Raw genomic sequence first — 15,572 nt, 5'->3', positions numbered from 1 at the left:
TCCCGGATGCATTTATGAATTTGTAAAAGCTTTAAGTCATTAGCTGGAAAATAAATAAAGATGGTGAAGATGAGGCCTTTCAAATTGGCTGTCTTGGGGAGTGGCGTCCATATTGGATCACCTCGTGTCTCCCTTCCCCCACCTCCTTCTTTCTTAGGGGGAAGATTCAGTAATGGTCTGGCATCTACTGTTTTTATTTTATTTACTTTTTTCAATTTTTATTTATTTTTATTTTTAAGGAAAGAAAAGATTTTTAAGATAAAGAATTATTGGCCGTTGCTGAGAAGTTCCTTTTATTCTTTTTTACTTGGTTACAAGTAGTTTACACGTGGAGGCAGAAGAGGTGCAGATGGTATTATTAGAGACTTGCACCCTTCCATTGCAGGCTGTAAGGCCGTGGCTGCACCCCACTTAGACATTCTTAAACTCTCCTGTGCTGAATCAAGGCCATCACCAATTAAAATAGGAATTTTCTCTGGACCAAAAGTCTCATAATAATCCTGAAGGGCGTGTGGAAGGGGGATGGGAGTTTTCTTTAAGAATTTCCTCCCCCGTTTTCTTGAACGTCAGGGTCATGTGAGTGGATTTTTAGCATGTACAGGAATTTTTTCAGGGCCAAAGGCTTGATAAAAATCTTGTAAAGCATCTCCTACTCTAACCCATCGTCTATGATTGATGGTTCCTCCTAGGGGGAACCAGGGAATGCCCCATATCTGGTCGGCTGGATGGCTTTTTAGGTAATTATCCTCTCCCACGTAAGCCTCCGGGCTGTATAAACCCCACGCCAGGTCAGCCTGACTTTTCTCGCCAACTGTGAAATCAAAGCGGAACTTTCACCTTTCAATATTGCTCTTTACTCCCTTGCTTGCGTGAAACAGTCGGTAGGTATAACCCGCCTACTCGGACCCTCATAGACGAGGAAGATCCCTGATGTCCCCGTCCCGTAGGGATCGGGGAGGTGAACTCCTCGTGGTTGAGTCTATGAGGTGGACGACCTTACGTTCATAGCAAGCTCAAGGTTTGGAGGGCAATTTTACTCAGTGAGAAGCTTCCGACAGAGAAATCAAGCAGGGATACTAGGTCAAGTGATTCAGAGTCGTCACTACCGAGACTGGGTACCCTTAACTCTTCCCCAATACGGTGAGGTGACTGCTTATTAGTGGGCAAGAGGAATTGACCCGAAAAGCCAATAATAACAGCCGAGCAGAGAGGGGTGAAAATGCTCCACTTACCTTACTCCGATCTGACTCGCGGCGGGTGCGCGGCGATCTAGGGCGGAATTTAATCCGAGGGTCGCGGAATTTAATCCGAAGGTCGCGGAATTTAATCCGAAGGTCGCGGAATTTAATCCGAAGGTCGCGGAATTTAATCCGAAGGTCGCGGAATTTAATCCGAAGGTCGCGGAATTTAATCCGAAGGTCGCGGAATTCAATCCGAGGGTCGCCTGGCCAGGCCTTTCCAGTGGATGTTCTCGTCGGAGGGTCTCTAGACCACGTTGGGCGCCATTTTGCCCCGACCTGCGGGGCAACAACACGGACACCAGAGACGAACCTAAGAGAATGAGACAAACAAGGGACGCGGAAAATGGAGGCAAGACAAATGGGTTTCTGATCAAGCCTCAAATTTTTATTCTTACAGCGATGCCTTATATCCAAGTCAGGGAGTGGGAGGTGGGGCGCGGGGAGTGAACTGTGGACCTATCAGTGCTTGCCAGCAGGGGCTGCAGGCAGGGGAGGGGGTATGAGGAAGTTCTAGAAGGGGAGATGTCTAGGAGGGATAGGGGCTGAGCGGATCATGTGGACTTAGATAATTTGGCTAAGGTCGTAAAGGGTGTTGACTATAGATAAAGGATGGGGCGGTTGAAGGGCAGCTCTGCGAAGAATGCTTTGTCCTCAGGCATGAGGAAGTAAGCCAATGGTGAGGACTAAGTTTCCATGAGGTTCTGTTTCATTAGCTTACTGAAATAATGTTAGAATTAATTTGTCATTGACTCTTGGCTCCTGACAATGAACCTTGGGGCTTCAGCAGGGCTGAAGATCTACATATTATTGCCTGCTGCCAGACAGCTGAGGGCAGTTCCCCCAACCTGATAATCTTTTACTGTTACCAAACCTTACCTTTGATATGTATATCTGCTTTGCTTTAGGGCAAAATGTGTTAACAAAAAGCTAGGGGTCTGGACATTCGGGGAGCTTAGTCACTAGAACTGAGTTTCCATCTGGCTCTCTTCCATGCCTTCCAAATTCATATTTCTTCTCTAGTCTCTTCATTCATTTATGCACAGCCCCTTTTCCAGATTCCTTGAACCCTAGCAGATGCTGAGAAAGACCCTGGCACTAGAGGACAATGTAAACATGTGTCCTCCCAAGATTATTCACCCTACTGATTGTATCTAAAGATAAAAATTCCAGCCGAAACCGGTTTGGCTCAGTGGATAGAGCATCGGCCTGCGGACTCAAGGGTCCCGGGTTCGATTCCGGTCAAGGGCATGTGCCTTGGTTGCGGGCACACCCCCAGTAGGGGGTGTGCAAGAGGCAGCTAATCGATGTTTCTAACTCTCTATCCCTCTCTCTTCCTCTCTGTAAAAAATCAATAAAATATATTAAAAATAAATAAATAAAGATAAAAATTCCAATAAACGCCTAATGAGGCAGGCAATAGAGGCTTCTCTGGCTACTAAAGCCAGGGGCCCCTTAGCCCTCTCTTGCACAGTCAGACTGTCTGAGTAATCTGTTCATCTGTTGTTCAGGGGCTGCTGGGGAGCCCCAGAATATTTCTTCATTTAAATGTTTTAGATTTTATTTTAAAAGGGTTTTACGAGTCACATGGTGTACAAGTCAAAGGATACAAAAAAGGTACTCAGTGATACCTGTGAAGTCTCCTCTGAATCCTGCCCCCAGCTTCCCTTTTCCTCTCCTTACAAGCAACCACTCCACTGGTTTCTTGGTTATATTCCCTGAGTTGACTTATGGAAATATGTAAAGTATGTCTTGTGTAATTAGACACTGTAAACACATGCAGAGTTCTGAGAAATCTGAGACAGATTGTGGGAACAGCAAGTTCTTATCTCCCAGCTCACACTTACTCTAGAAAGGACATAAACCTCCAAATCATTGTTCTTTTTCATTGTTTGCCCAGTGTGGATATTAAGTCCTCATAAATATGCATGACATGCATCTCCACTGTACAGATATGGAGGAAAGCTGGCCATGGTCCAGCCTTGCCCTTGCATCTCACTAGGCAGTAAGGGATGTGGGGAGATGCCTGTTTTGTTTTGGCCCCTCTCCTGATACTATCTGTCTCTCTCATAGGTTGGCAACCACATTGACGTGCTCACTGGCAAGTGGGTGGCCCAGGACGCAGGCATCGGGGCTGGTGTGGACTCGTACTTTGAGTACCTGGTGAAAGGAGCCATCCTGCTGCAGGATAAGAAGCTCATGGCCATGTTCCTAGGTAAAGGCCGGATAAGGGGGCTTTCCCCATGATTGTTCCTGTTGACCTGTGGTTTATTTATAAACCTTCAGTTGCTCCCAAGTGCCTAGAGAATCAGTTCTGAATACCTGAGTCTGCATTCAAAGCCGTCATGGACGTTCACTGTCCACGTGATGCCCACTACACCTCTTGTCACCTTCTTGCCAAGAGCCAGCGTTCTCTGTGTATAGCCCTGGAGATCTTACTGCTTGGCCATTGCACGTGTTTCCTTTGCCTTTTTTCCTGTCTTCATGTGCCAAAATTCTATTTACCCTTCAAGGCCCAGCTTAAATGTCACCTTGCCAAGAAGTAGCTTAATCTTTCCTCAGAATTTATGGCCTTCAGCCTCTCTCTTACAATCAACTGTCATCCATAGTTCTATCATCCATGCCATATTCATCTTTGTATTTCCCACAATGCTTTGCATGAGGTAGGGCATAGATTAATGCCTGTTGAATACAAACATTTTACCCTCCAGGCTCTTAGACACTACTAATAATGATATTGAGGAATTGTTGAGCAGCTAATAATTGTTACTATAGCTACCATTAATTTGTTCAGCAAATATTTGAGTACCAGTGATATGTCAAGCACTGAACATAGACTATTTTATTTATTCCTTACAACACTATTTGAGATTCTTATTTATTTGAATGTGTATTTGATGCTTCATTCATTCAGATGGTATTATGCATATTTATTATGATTATCGCCCTGGCCAATGTGGCTCAGTTGGTTGAGTGTCATGCCATGCACTTAAAAGGTTGTGAGTTCAATTCCTGGTCAGGGCACATGCTCAGGTTTCGGGTTCTATTCCTGGTCGAATGCCTGTGGGAAGCAAATGATTGATGTTTCTCTCTCACATCAATGTTTCTCTTTCTTTCTCTCTCCCTCTGCCTTCCTCTTTCTCTTTAATATATATCAATATCAGTATTGTATACTATCTTAGTGTTGGGGATTCTAAAACCAATAAAAAAAAAGTCCTGGCCCTCATGGATTTACAATTTAGGGGGAGATATAAGTTAAAGTTCTCAGTAGAATGTAAGCTCCCTGAGGGCTAAGAGCTTTCTTAGTCTTGTTTGCCAGCCCTGGGTACCTGGCATGTAGTAGGTGCTCAGTGAATATTGTTGGATGAATAACTGACTGAACAACCCTATGAGGTTGTATAACATTACTCTCCCTATTTTACAGATTATGAGCCTGAGGCTCAAGAGGGAAAAACTTGCCTAAAAACTTGCCTAGCAAGTGGTAAAGCTGGAGCTAGAATTTGAGCCTGGAAGTTTGACTCCAGACCCCATGCTTCTTCCTCTCTGCCTCATTGCGTCCTAGCCTGCTTTGAGGCTAGACCATCATAAATAATTCTTCAAAAGTTTTAAGTCCATGCTTCTGTTGCCAAGGGCTGCCTTTTGTCTCCCTAATCACTGACATATCCATTATTCCATCTCCACTGCAGAATACAACAAAGCCATTCGGAATTATACCCGCTTTGATGACTGGTACCTGTGGGTGCAGATGCACAAGGGGACTGTGTCCATGCCAGTCTTCCAATCCTTGGAGGCCTACTGGCCTGGTCTTCAGGTAGGAATGATCAGAGAGGGTGTTCATTTTCCTATGTAACTGGCAAAGCAAGCTCATGCTGATGTAAGAGTCAAAGAAGATAGTTTAGTTGCTTGAGTACTTTTTTTGGAGGGATGGCTTGGGAATGGAAGAGAGACAGTGAATTGGACAGATTTAAGATTCTGTCTCACTGAATTTTCCGAGGGGAGCTTTAAGGTGTCAGGAACCTAACTTCCAGTTTGCTATGGATTGATGTTAATATAAGGTGGAGAGTGTCTTTCCAGGCTGGGCAGTAACAGACATTGGCAACAGCTGTTTCTCCACTGGACATTTCTGTCAAACCTCCTCATTCTTGACAGCGGGCCTGAGAAAGGGCGTGAAAACAGCTGGGACTGCTGTGTCTGCGATCATTTTCTTTTTCTATTACACAGTCTGAGACTTGTAGCTGGAAGAGATTTTAGAGCCCATCTAATCAACCCCCTAGGTGTACCAAAATATTTTCATAAATTAGTGTGTGTGTTTTTTAATTTAAAGAAAAGGTAATAACATGGATGTAGTGGTAAATTTGAAAAGCGCAATAGGGAATATCTTGTAAAGTAAGTCTTAAGCCCCCATCTTCTCTCCCTAACCCAGCCCCTATTATCTGTTTTCTGTATATCTTTCCAGAAATCCATATCCATAAATATATGAATATTTATATCCCTCTTTTTTCTTTCTATATATAGGACATATACATATTCTTTTTTCACTGATTATATCTTAGAGATCATCCTTTATTGATATAACATATTTGGTTTTACCTTTTTTTGCTGTTGTTGTTAATCCTCACCTGAGGATATTTTTTCCCATTGATATTTAGAGAGAGTGGAAGAGAGGAAGGGGGAGGGAGAGAAACATTAATGTGAGAGAGACACATCAATTGGTTGCCCCCCAAACTTGCAACCCAAGCATGTCCCCTTTACTGGGAATCAAACCCTCAACCTTTTGGTGTGTGTGCCAATGCTTCAAAAGTGAGCCATTCCGGCCAAGGCTAAGTTTTATCTTTTTGAAACAGCTGCATATATTCCATTGAATAGGGACACTGTAATTTATTTAACTAGTCCCACATTATGTACTTTTAGCCAGCCCTCTTATTAAACAGATGGGGCAACCGGCTCAGAGAGAACTTATCTATATATATAAAAGGCTAATATGCAAAGTGTCCCCTCGGGAGTTTGATCAGGAGATTGGGAGTTCGATCGCTCACTATGACGTGTGCTGACCACCAGGGGGTGGTGTGGAACGAAGGAAGGCCCTGGCCAGCAGCCAGGGAAGGAAGGCCCTGATCAGCCCTGATCACCGGCCAGGACAAGGGGCCCTACCCGTGCACGAATTTTGTGCACTAGGCCTCTGGTTGATAATATTAAATATTGGCCAGTTCTCCTAGGATCTTCAAATTTTATTGCTTGAGTGCCCCTCTAGAAGAATTTTGAAAAACTAAAGTGCCCCTTGGATATTTTTTATCTTACGTGTTTGAACAGTTGTATACCATCCCTTTTTATCTTTGAACTCGTATTTCCACTCTAGGCCCCAACAGAATTTAATCCTAATTATTACATTTTAAGCTGAAAAATTTTATTGATACTCTATCATATGTTTCTGTAACAAAATTTGAATATAGTACATAGAACTTAAAAACATTACAGAATTCCCTGTGACCATAGGCTCTGAGTATTCAATTTGTTTTCTTCTGGATTTAGTTATTATTAATTTATAAATGATTAAAATAGCATTAATAGCTTACAATATTTTGATAAATAATTATAAAACCTAAAAGCAATTTTATAGGAAATGTATTTCTTAATGAGTTTTTGGGGCTCTCTTATTTTTAAGTAGTACATAATCTTTATGAAAAAATGATTTATGTGTCAGGCGCTTTACTCAGAATCATCACAACATACTGAGCTAAGTATTGTCTCACATATGAAGAAAGGAGGCTTAGAGATATTAAATTGGTTTATTCACTTACTAATCAAATATTTGAATGCCTTCTGTGTTCCAGGCCTGCTGCCTTCATGAAGTTTATGGGGCGAGACACAAAGAAAAACTTAAAACAGATAAATAGATAAAATAATAAATTGCAAATGAAGGAAACAAATTAGAGGCTAAAATAGAATATTGGATGGGGACCAACTTTAGACAAGAAAGCCTCTCAGATGTGATGATATTAAAGCCAATACTTGAAGAATTGGGGACGGGGAATGATGTTCCAGGGGGAGGAAATATCGTGTGTGAAGGTCGTGAGGCAGGAAAGAGTTGGGTGTTTATCAGAAACAAAGAAAAGCAATGTGGCCATAGTCCAGGGAAGGAAAAGATCAATGGATGGAAGGTCAGCAGTGACCAGATTGTGCAGGGCCTTGAGGACCACGGTGAGTCACCTCAGTTCTATGCTGCGCCTGTAGGAAGCCCTGAGGTCTGGCGTGTGGAGTAAGAGGGTTACTCTGGCTGCCTTGGGGACAGTGGGTTGGAGAGGGCAAGAGCACAAGTGGTAGGAGGAGGCTTTTGAGGTCATCACAGTCTGGTCTGCTGATGACCAGACCAAGTGGTGGCTCTAGAGATAAAGAGAAAAATCTTGATATTTTGGGAGATGGAATTGACAGGAATTGCTGATGGAATGGATGTGGGGTGGGGATAAGGAGGAGTCAAGGACAACCACCAGGTTTCTGGCTGGAGTAACTCAGTAGACGCTGGTGCCATTAACTGGAAAGAAAAGAGACAGGAGTAGAAAGACAACTTTGTGGAAAAGTGAGGGAACCAAGAATCTTGCTTGGGAAAAGTCAAGTTTGTCCTATCACTGAGATATCCAGTGGAGATGTCAGGAAGGTCAGCTGGCCCAGTCAGCATAGCTCAGTGGTTGAGCATCGATCTATGAACTAGGAGGTCATGGTTCAATTCCCGGTCAGGGCATAGGCCTGGGTTTTGGGCTTGATCCCCAGTGTGGGCCGTGCAGGAGGCAGTCAATGATTTTTCTCTCATCATTGATGTTTCTATCTTTCTCCCCCTCTCCTTTCCTCTCTGAAATCAATTAAAAATATGTATTTCAAAAATTGTATATATATTTAAAAAGGTCAGCTGTTTCCCTGTGAGCTTATGTGAATATTAATAGCTACTTAGTAACAGCTAGTAAAATTACAAATGCATGTATTCTCTGATCCAGCAATCCTAATTCTGGAAGTTTATCTTACAGATACACTTTGCATAAGTTTGAGGTGATATATGTTCAAAGTTATTTATTGCAGCATTGATATAGCAAAAGATTAGAACCAAGTCAACTGCTTATTCATAAGGAGCTAATTAAATTATGGTCCAAACAGTGGAATTCTATGCAATAGGAGGAGGGAGCTCTTTATGTACTTATGTGGAAAAGATCAAGATATATTGTTAAATGAATAAAGGGAACTGCAGAACAATCTATTTAATCAGCTATATTAAATGTGGGGGAAATAATATATACTCATACATATTTGCTTATGTTTACAAACTGATACAAAACGGTTATATGCTGGGGTGTAGGGTGGGAGATTTTGAACCGAATGGCTGACTTACCTATTTAAAAACTGTTAGAGTCCAGCATTGACTTAGCACATACTGGCAGTCAGGGGCTTTGTGTACAACCTCTGTCACTCCCCACAATGTATGAGATATATTAAATTTTGTATCTTATAGATTAAGCTCAGAAAAGGTAAGTATCTGGTTGGAGTGAGTAAATGGCCAGCCCAGGGTTTGATTGCAGGCCTTTTTAGCTCTAAAACTTTTACTTTTCTTTTCCCTGAGGTTGTGGGGTTTTATACCTGGTGGCTGTCTGCCTGACAACCAGTTCTCTCCTACAGAGCCTCATCGGGGACATTGACAATGCCATGAGGACCTTCCTTAACTACTACACTGTGTGGAAGCAGTTTGGGGGGCTCCCAGAATTCTACAACATTCCTCAGGGATACACAGTGGAGAAGCGAGAGGGTTACCCACTTCGGCCGGGTAAGCAGCATCTCTGGCCATTGGGTTTGGCTCTCAGGACCCCATATCCTCATGTCTTTAGAAGTTAACATGCCTCACAAGTGTTCACAAATCCATTTCCCCCTCCGTGCCCCCCATCTGATTCTTCCAGTGGCTCTGGGTGGTTTTCTTGCTAGGAATTATTTATCCTCATCTTTTTGCATAAGAAGACTGACGCCTGGGGGTTTGAAATGGATTGCCCAAAGCTGTAAGTATAGGAGCTAGGACTGGAATCCAGGTCTCCTAACTACACCTTAATGGTCTTTCAAACTGGAGCAAGTGAGTGAGATGGAAAAAGCCAGGTTGACTCCTTTTGAGTTCCTGCCATCAAGATTTAAGAAGTATAGGCAAACTTCCTTAAGTCAGTGGGTCAGATAAACTATGGTTCCATTGTAAGAAATGGAATGGACTTTAGGTAAGAATGAATCATCTGGTCTCATCCACCTCCTCACTTGCAGCTCAGAAATCAAGATGAAGCAGAGAAGGAAGGGACTGCACACTAGATAAAACTTGTAAGTTCCTGTCCAGCTCTGATTCTCTGATTCACTGCAGGAAAATTCAACGTCATAAGGAGGAAAAGGGAATAGGGGACAGAGGAAGGAAGCTTAGTCAGCACACGTAGTCATCTCCACCCCAAAATAGGTTACCTTACCACTGTCCTAGACTTGACACACCTTCCCACTTGAATGCCTTTTAGCTGTGGGACAGGCCTTCTAGTGGCTTCTGTCCATTCTGCCCTTCTCTACCCATTGGGGTTGTTATGGGAGTTGTGGCGAGGGAACAAAAGAGGGAGTAAAACAGCCAGTGGGAAGAGCAAATGAGCCGCTTTTGACTCCTTAGAGGCTGCTGTTCTTGGTATTTCTCATGCATATATTCTCATGGCTTTTTTTTTAAAGAGGAAACTCTCAGAAGGTATCATTTCCAGTGTTCTAAATAAAATGAAGACAGTTTGGGACTAAATGTGAGTTTTTAGGCTTAGAGAGAACCTGAGAGGTCTTCTAGTTGAAATCCCCTCAAAATAGCTGTGTGAAGTGTGATGTAGTCTTCGTGTGGTTACCGCCAGTGGCAGGGAGCTCACTACTTACAGAGGCAACCTGTTGTTTGCAGGATAGGCTGGCAGGAAGGCATTATTGGACAGTAAGGTGCCACATCCAGGAATCTAGGAATGCCTTAGTCCAATCACTCTTCCTACCACAAAACAGTAGCAAATGGGAGATAGGGTACTACTCTGTAATTATATTAGCCGGTGCCTTATGCTCTGGTACATGCATCTGATCAGCAGATGTTGACACACAGAGCCTAACCCCGTGGTCGGCAAACTGCGGCTCACGAGCCACATGCGGCTCTTTGGCCCCTTGAGTGTGGCTCTTCCACAAAATACCACGGCCTGGGCGAATCTATTTTGAAGAAGTGGCGTTAGAGGAAGTTTAAGTTTAAAAAATTTGGCTCTCAAAAGAAATTTCAATCATTGTACTGTTGATATTTGGCTCTGTTGACTAATGAGTTTGCCGACCACTGGCCTAGCCTAAAGGCCTCTGAGGGCAGTTCCCCTCCCACTCCAAGTTCAAATCTCAACCTTGAGCTGTCACCATCTTCTAGACTCTAGAGAGTTGGTTGCGTATACAGAAAATTAAAGCAATTACTAGCGAATGTAGGCCCATGTGTGAGAAAGAGAAAACCACTGACCCAGCCAGCTGCTAGAAGCAGACGGGAAGACTTCCCAGAACAGCACTATGGTTTCTTTCCTTGAACACACATAGTGTGTTCACCTACCAGTGGACACAGTCTGTCTTAAAATGAGCAATTAGATTAGCAATTGTCTAGAGGCCATCGGGGTAAAGGAGGGAAAAGGAGAAGAAAACTGGGGAGATAGGCAGAGATCTTTTCTCTGAAAAAAAAAAGAAAAGAAATAAATAGAGTTTGCAGTAATAAATCAGAAGAGAGGAAAGTGCTGATCAAGGAGGAAACAGGGAAGGGCATAATCAGGAGAGAGGTTGGTCTAGGAAGGAGAGCTTTCCTCTCTGAGAAAAGGCAGGCAAAGAAGTAGAACAATCTATCGAATGGTAGTTTCCACCCACTGGGGCCACCCTAGAAGTCAAAGCTTGCATTTCCATAATAGCTCTCCAGATATTTGAAAGCAATAAGCACATTTTCCTGGGTTTTCTTTCCTCCAGAATAAATATTCTCATTTGGACCAACTCCTGTTGGTTAATAATTATCTTCAGATGGGGCCCATGTGTGAACATAAAATTTCAGTTGAATAGGGCAAGACTGTTGCCTTGTTCTGAGCATGGTGAACTGATGGCTGCATCCTCACTAGATTGAAGATTGGCTCTTGAATATGTTGGCCTTTCTGTTTTGTTCCATTCCATCTCAGAAAGGGCCTTGTAATGATAAGCCCATACTCTTTAAGTTTTAGGATTAGGTTGGGCTATGAGTGACAGAAAAACACACAAAACCCACAAAAAATAATGTAGTCGCTTAATTAAGATAGAGATATTTCTCTTGTATGTTCTGGTCTTATCTATGGTTCTCTATGGTATCAGGATCCCTAATCCCACACCTGCTGGGAATGGTTGTTAGTCTTGGCAGCCATGTACTTGGCAAAAATTAGGGATTCTATTACTAAGGAAGGCGCCACAGATACTAAGTAAGGGAACAGACACTGGGCGAGAGGCAGCTGTCTCTGCCACTTCCTTTGTCCCGGAGATTGGCTGCCTGTTTCTCCCTTTGTCTGGTTTCCACTAAGCTTCAGGCTTTTGGGCCAATAGGCTCTGGAAACTCAGCATTGAGTGAGTTCTCCTATGTTCCTCCTAGTGGGGGCCCTGTAGACAAGGTATGGAGGAGACAAGTCTCTCACTACCCTAAGTGGGCCCGAACCTTCCTTGATCAGCCACTGGCTGAGAAGGGTTTGCATTGAATTTTGCAGAACTCATTGAGAGCGCCATGTACCTCTACCGTGCTACGGGGGATCCCACCCTCTTAGAACTTGGAAGGGATGCTGTGGAGTCCATTGAAAAAATCAGCAAGGTGGAATGTGGATTTGCAACAGTAAGTGTTTCCATGGTTTCAAGAATTGGGAAATGTCTTCCTGCTATTAAAGAGCCTCTCTAAGGGTGGAACATTGGGAGTTCTGGAATATTAGCGCTGGAAAGGGGCCTTAGAGGTGTACATAACGCCTTTATCTTATGGATGGGGAGACTGAGGAACAGAAGCTCAGAGCCTTGCCAGAGGTCACAAAGTTAGTAGAAGCCTATTGGAATAGGCTTGCAAGGGTGAGTTTTGTGAAAAGGCCTATAAAATGGATTCTAGAAGGGAAATTCAGAGGCCCGTAGCCTTATATTTAAACCTAGGGATCCTTAATGAAACAACCTTACTAGTCTCACAGATGTTTATTGAATGTCTTTTCACAGGTCAGGCACTGTGCTAGGCTGAGGGTTATAGTGGAAAAAAAAAAAAAAAGACCAAGCCCTGGGGTAACATTCTATAGGGAAAACCATGAATGAGAGAGAAAGAAGGGAGACAGAAAGAAGGCCAGTGTGGCTGGACTGGAGTGAGCAAGGAAGGAAGTGGGAGGAGGTCGCGTCCCAGAGGTAGGCAGTTGCCTGGATCACGAAGGGCTTTGTATAAGCCATGGGAGGAGTTCGGCTTTTGTTCTGCCTGGAATGGAAAGCCTTGGTAGAATTTACAGCACAGCAGTGACATAATCTGATTTTATTTTAGAAAGATCACTGTGGAGAATGCATTGAAAGGGTCAAGAGTGAGAGCCATGTCACATCCTTAGAGGACCCAGCAGGCAAGATGTAAATAGTCATGACAGACATTTGAAAACCAGATGTGTAAGAAAATAGTCTGGAAGAAAATTCACCAAAAAGCCTACAGAGGTTTTGTTTTTTGTTTTTTAGGGTGAGGGATTAAAAACAAACAAAAAAACTGTCTTTTTCAAAATTGTATGTGATTGTATTCTATAAGTAGAACATAAATACATATGTTTAAAAACAAGACATATATGTACATATGTATTAGAACATAAATACATATGTACATATATATATATATATATGTATATATATATATATATATATATACACACACACACACACACATATGGGGAAAGTAAAGCAATGGGTTTGTTTTAGTTTCCAGTATGTTGTATCGTGTGAAAAGCCAAAGTGGATAAACCCGTTGGGGCCTTTTAGGAATGCTCAACTTATTTCCACGAAAATGAAGCCCTTTGGAGGTCTTCCAAAGCGAATGATGTGAACAGGCATCTGACTCCTTGGCCTTTGTCAAACAGACAAGGGAATAATAATTCCTGGTACTTTAAGTTCGTATTTTAGTTACTTTTTTTGTTGTTGTTATTTAAAAAATGTATTACTAATTCTGAGAAGCTAGAAATAAATGTTTGCAGCAAGTAAACTTACTCATCTATGGCATAAACTCAGTATGAAATTTTCTTTATAAGACTCCTAATTAGTTGTTTACAATAGCAAAAACCTGGTGGCCACTCTAATGCCATTAAGAGGATTAGCTAAGTAACTGATGCTATGTTTTTACAGTGTCATTAAAGGGGATCATTAGATCTGTGTTTATAGTCACAAAAGGGTACGATAAAGCGAATAGGAATTGTCAGGTCAGATAGGGATCAAGGAAGACCTGTCTGAAGAGGGAGCATTTGAGTGGAGACTGGAAAGAAGTGAGGGAGCAAGCTGTGAGGATGTCTGAAGGAAGAGTTCTCCAGATTGAAAGAACCTGGCTTGGGAGTGTGCTTGTTGGCTCACAGAACAGAAAGGCCTTGTGGCTGGACTTGCAAGAGCAAGGGACAGAGTGGTCGGGCGGGGAGGGGCCAGACCACCAAGGACCTGTTAGGCCCTGTCCTTTGCTTTTTAGTCTCTGTGAAATGAGGCATCAACTGGAGGTTTTCTGTGGATGAGTGAGAGGTAAGACTTGTGATATAAATATGCTTTAGAGTAAGAATGGAAGCAGGAAGCCCAGTTGGAAGTTGTGATAATAATTTGCCCAAAGGCCCTCAGCTGTTCAGTGGCAGGCCAGGAATTCCTAACGGGGTCCCCTGACCCTTTCTGCTACACTGGAATGTTCTTCTGACTTGTTCTCCTCTCCCTCGTGGCAGATCAAAGATCTGCGAGACCACAAGCTTGACAACCGCATGGAGTCTTTCTTCCTGGCCGAGACTGTGAAATACCTCTACCTTCTGTTTGACCCAACCAACTTTATTCACAACAACGGCTCCACCTTCGATGCAGTGATCACCCCCTATGGGGAGTGCATCCTGGGGGCTGGGGGCTACATCTTCAACACAGAAGCACACCCCATCGACCCTGCTGCCCTGCACTGTTGCCGGAGGCTGAAGGAAGAGCAGTGGGAAGTGGAGGGATTGATGAAGGAATTCTACTCTCTCAAACAGGGTAGATCAAGATTTCAGAAAACAACGATGAGCTCAGGGCCATGGGAACCCCCAGCAGGGCCAGGAACATTCTCCTCACCTGAAAACCATGATGGAGTAAGGGAGAAGAAGCCTGCCAAGCAGAGAATCCCACTTCTCAGCTGCCCTAGTCAGCCCTTTACCTCGAAGTTGGCATTACTGGGACAGGTATTTTTGGATTCCTCATAATCACTGGATGATTTTCTTGTTCTGTTTTTGAAACTAGACTAGAATAATAAATCTGCTTTTGACTATCATGTGTTTCTATTTTACATATTGGGTTGTTTCAGGAGATTTCATTCAAAGAAAGCGTTCATGACTTAAAAAAAAAATAAAAATCTAGTTTATTTTTCTCATACAGTTGGAGAAACAATTAAACCTGAAGTCTCCTGGCTCCAAAGACCCCAGGGGCTGATAATTGAATCTCCCCTCCTCTCAGGGTTCCTCTTTTCTGGTATTGTTGGTGAGGGTGTTGTTATAAGTGTATTTCTGCATTAGTTCTTGCCCCAGCCTGTGCTTCTGTCCTTTAGTCCTGCCATCTCTCCATCTATCCTTCTATGCAACAGAGATTTACTGAGCACCGTTGTGTGCCAGCCTCAGCCCTACAGTTCAGCAGTGAACAAGGCAGAGAGTTTTTATTCTCATGGAAACAAATTCTAGTGGAAAAAAATAAATTAGTAAATATATAAAATACCATCATGGTAAGTGCTATAAAGAAAATAGGATGCTGTGCTAGAAAATCATGGGCAGAGTTAATCTACCTTAGATAGGGTGGTTAAAGAAAGCCTCTGAGGAAGTGAGATTTTAAATCTTTAATTATAGAAAATTTATAGTTAGCAGAAGTAGAGACAACAGGATAATAACCCCATGTACTCATCACCTGACTTCAAAGGCAGTCAGTTCATGACCAACCTTATTTATACCCACACTAGGTCACTTAGAAGGAACATGTTTCAAATTAAAAAAAGATTTAAAATAGTTTTACTGCCCTAAAGATCCTCTGTGCTCTACCTGTTTATGCCCTTCTTCTCCCAATCCCTGGAAATAACTTATCTTTTTAATATCCCCA

The 15,572-nt window shown here is 42.8% G+C and overlaps 1 protein-coding gene across 1 annotated transcript in view; it reads left to right on the top strand.

The window, feature by feature from the left end:
• EDEM2 (ER degradation enhancing alpha-mannosidase like protein 2) overlaps positions 1-14,861 on the top strand; it is a 40,295-nt gene extending 25,434 nt beyond the window's left edge. Inside the window, exons 7-11 of the mRNA XM_079783843.1 lie at positions 3,312-3,453; positions 4,925-5,049; positions 8,898-9,042; positions 11,990-12,111; positions 14,192-14,861. Of these exons, the coding sequence (XP_079639969.1) occupies positions 3,312-3,453; positions 4,925-5,049; positions 8,898-9,042; positions 11,990-12,111; positions 14,192-14,692 (1,035 nt within the window). The 3' untranslated portion in view covers positions 14,693-14,861. The remainder of the gene's footprint in view (positions 1-3,311; positions 3,454-4,924; positions 5,050-8,897; positions 9,043-11,989; positions 12,112-14,191) is intronic.
• The last annotated feature ends 711 nt before the right edge of the window (positions 14,862-15,572 follow it).

This window comes from Cnephaeus nilssonii (genome assembly GCF_951640355.1).
Source record: "Cnephaeus nilssonii genome assembly, chromosome: 11".
Lineage (NCBI taxonomy): Eukaryota > Metazoa > Chordata > Mammalia > Chiroptera > Vespertilionidae > Cnephaeus > Cnephaeus nilssonii.
This window is presented reverse-complemented; position numbering and strand designations above follow the sequence as displayed.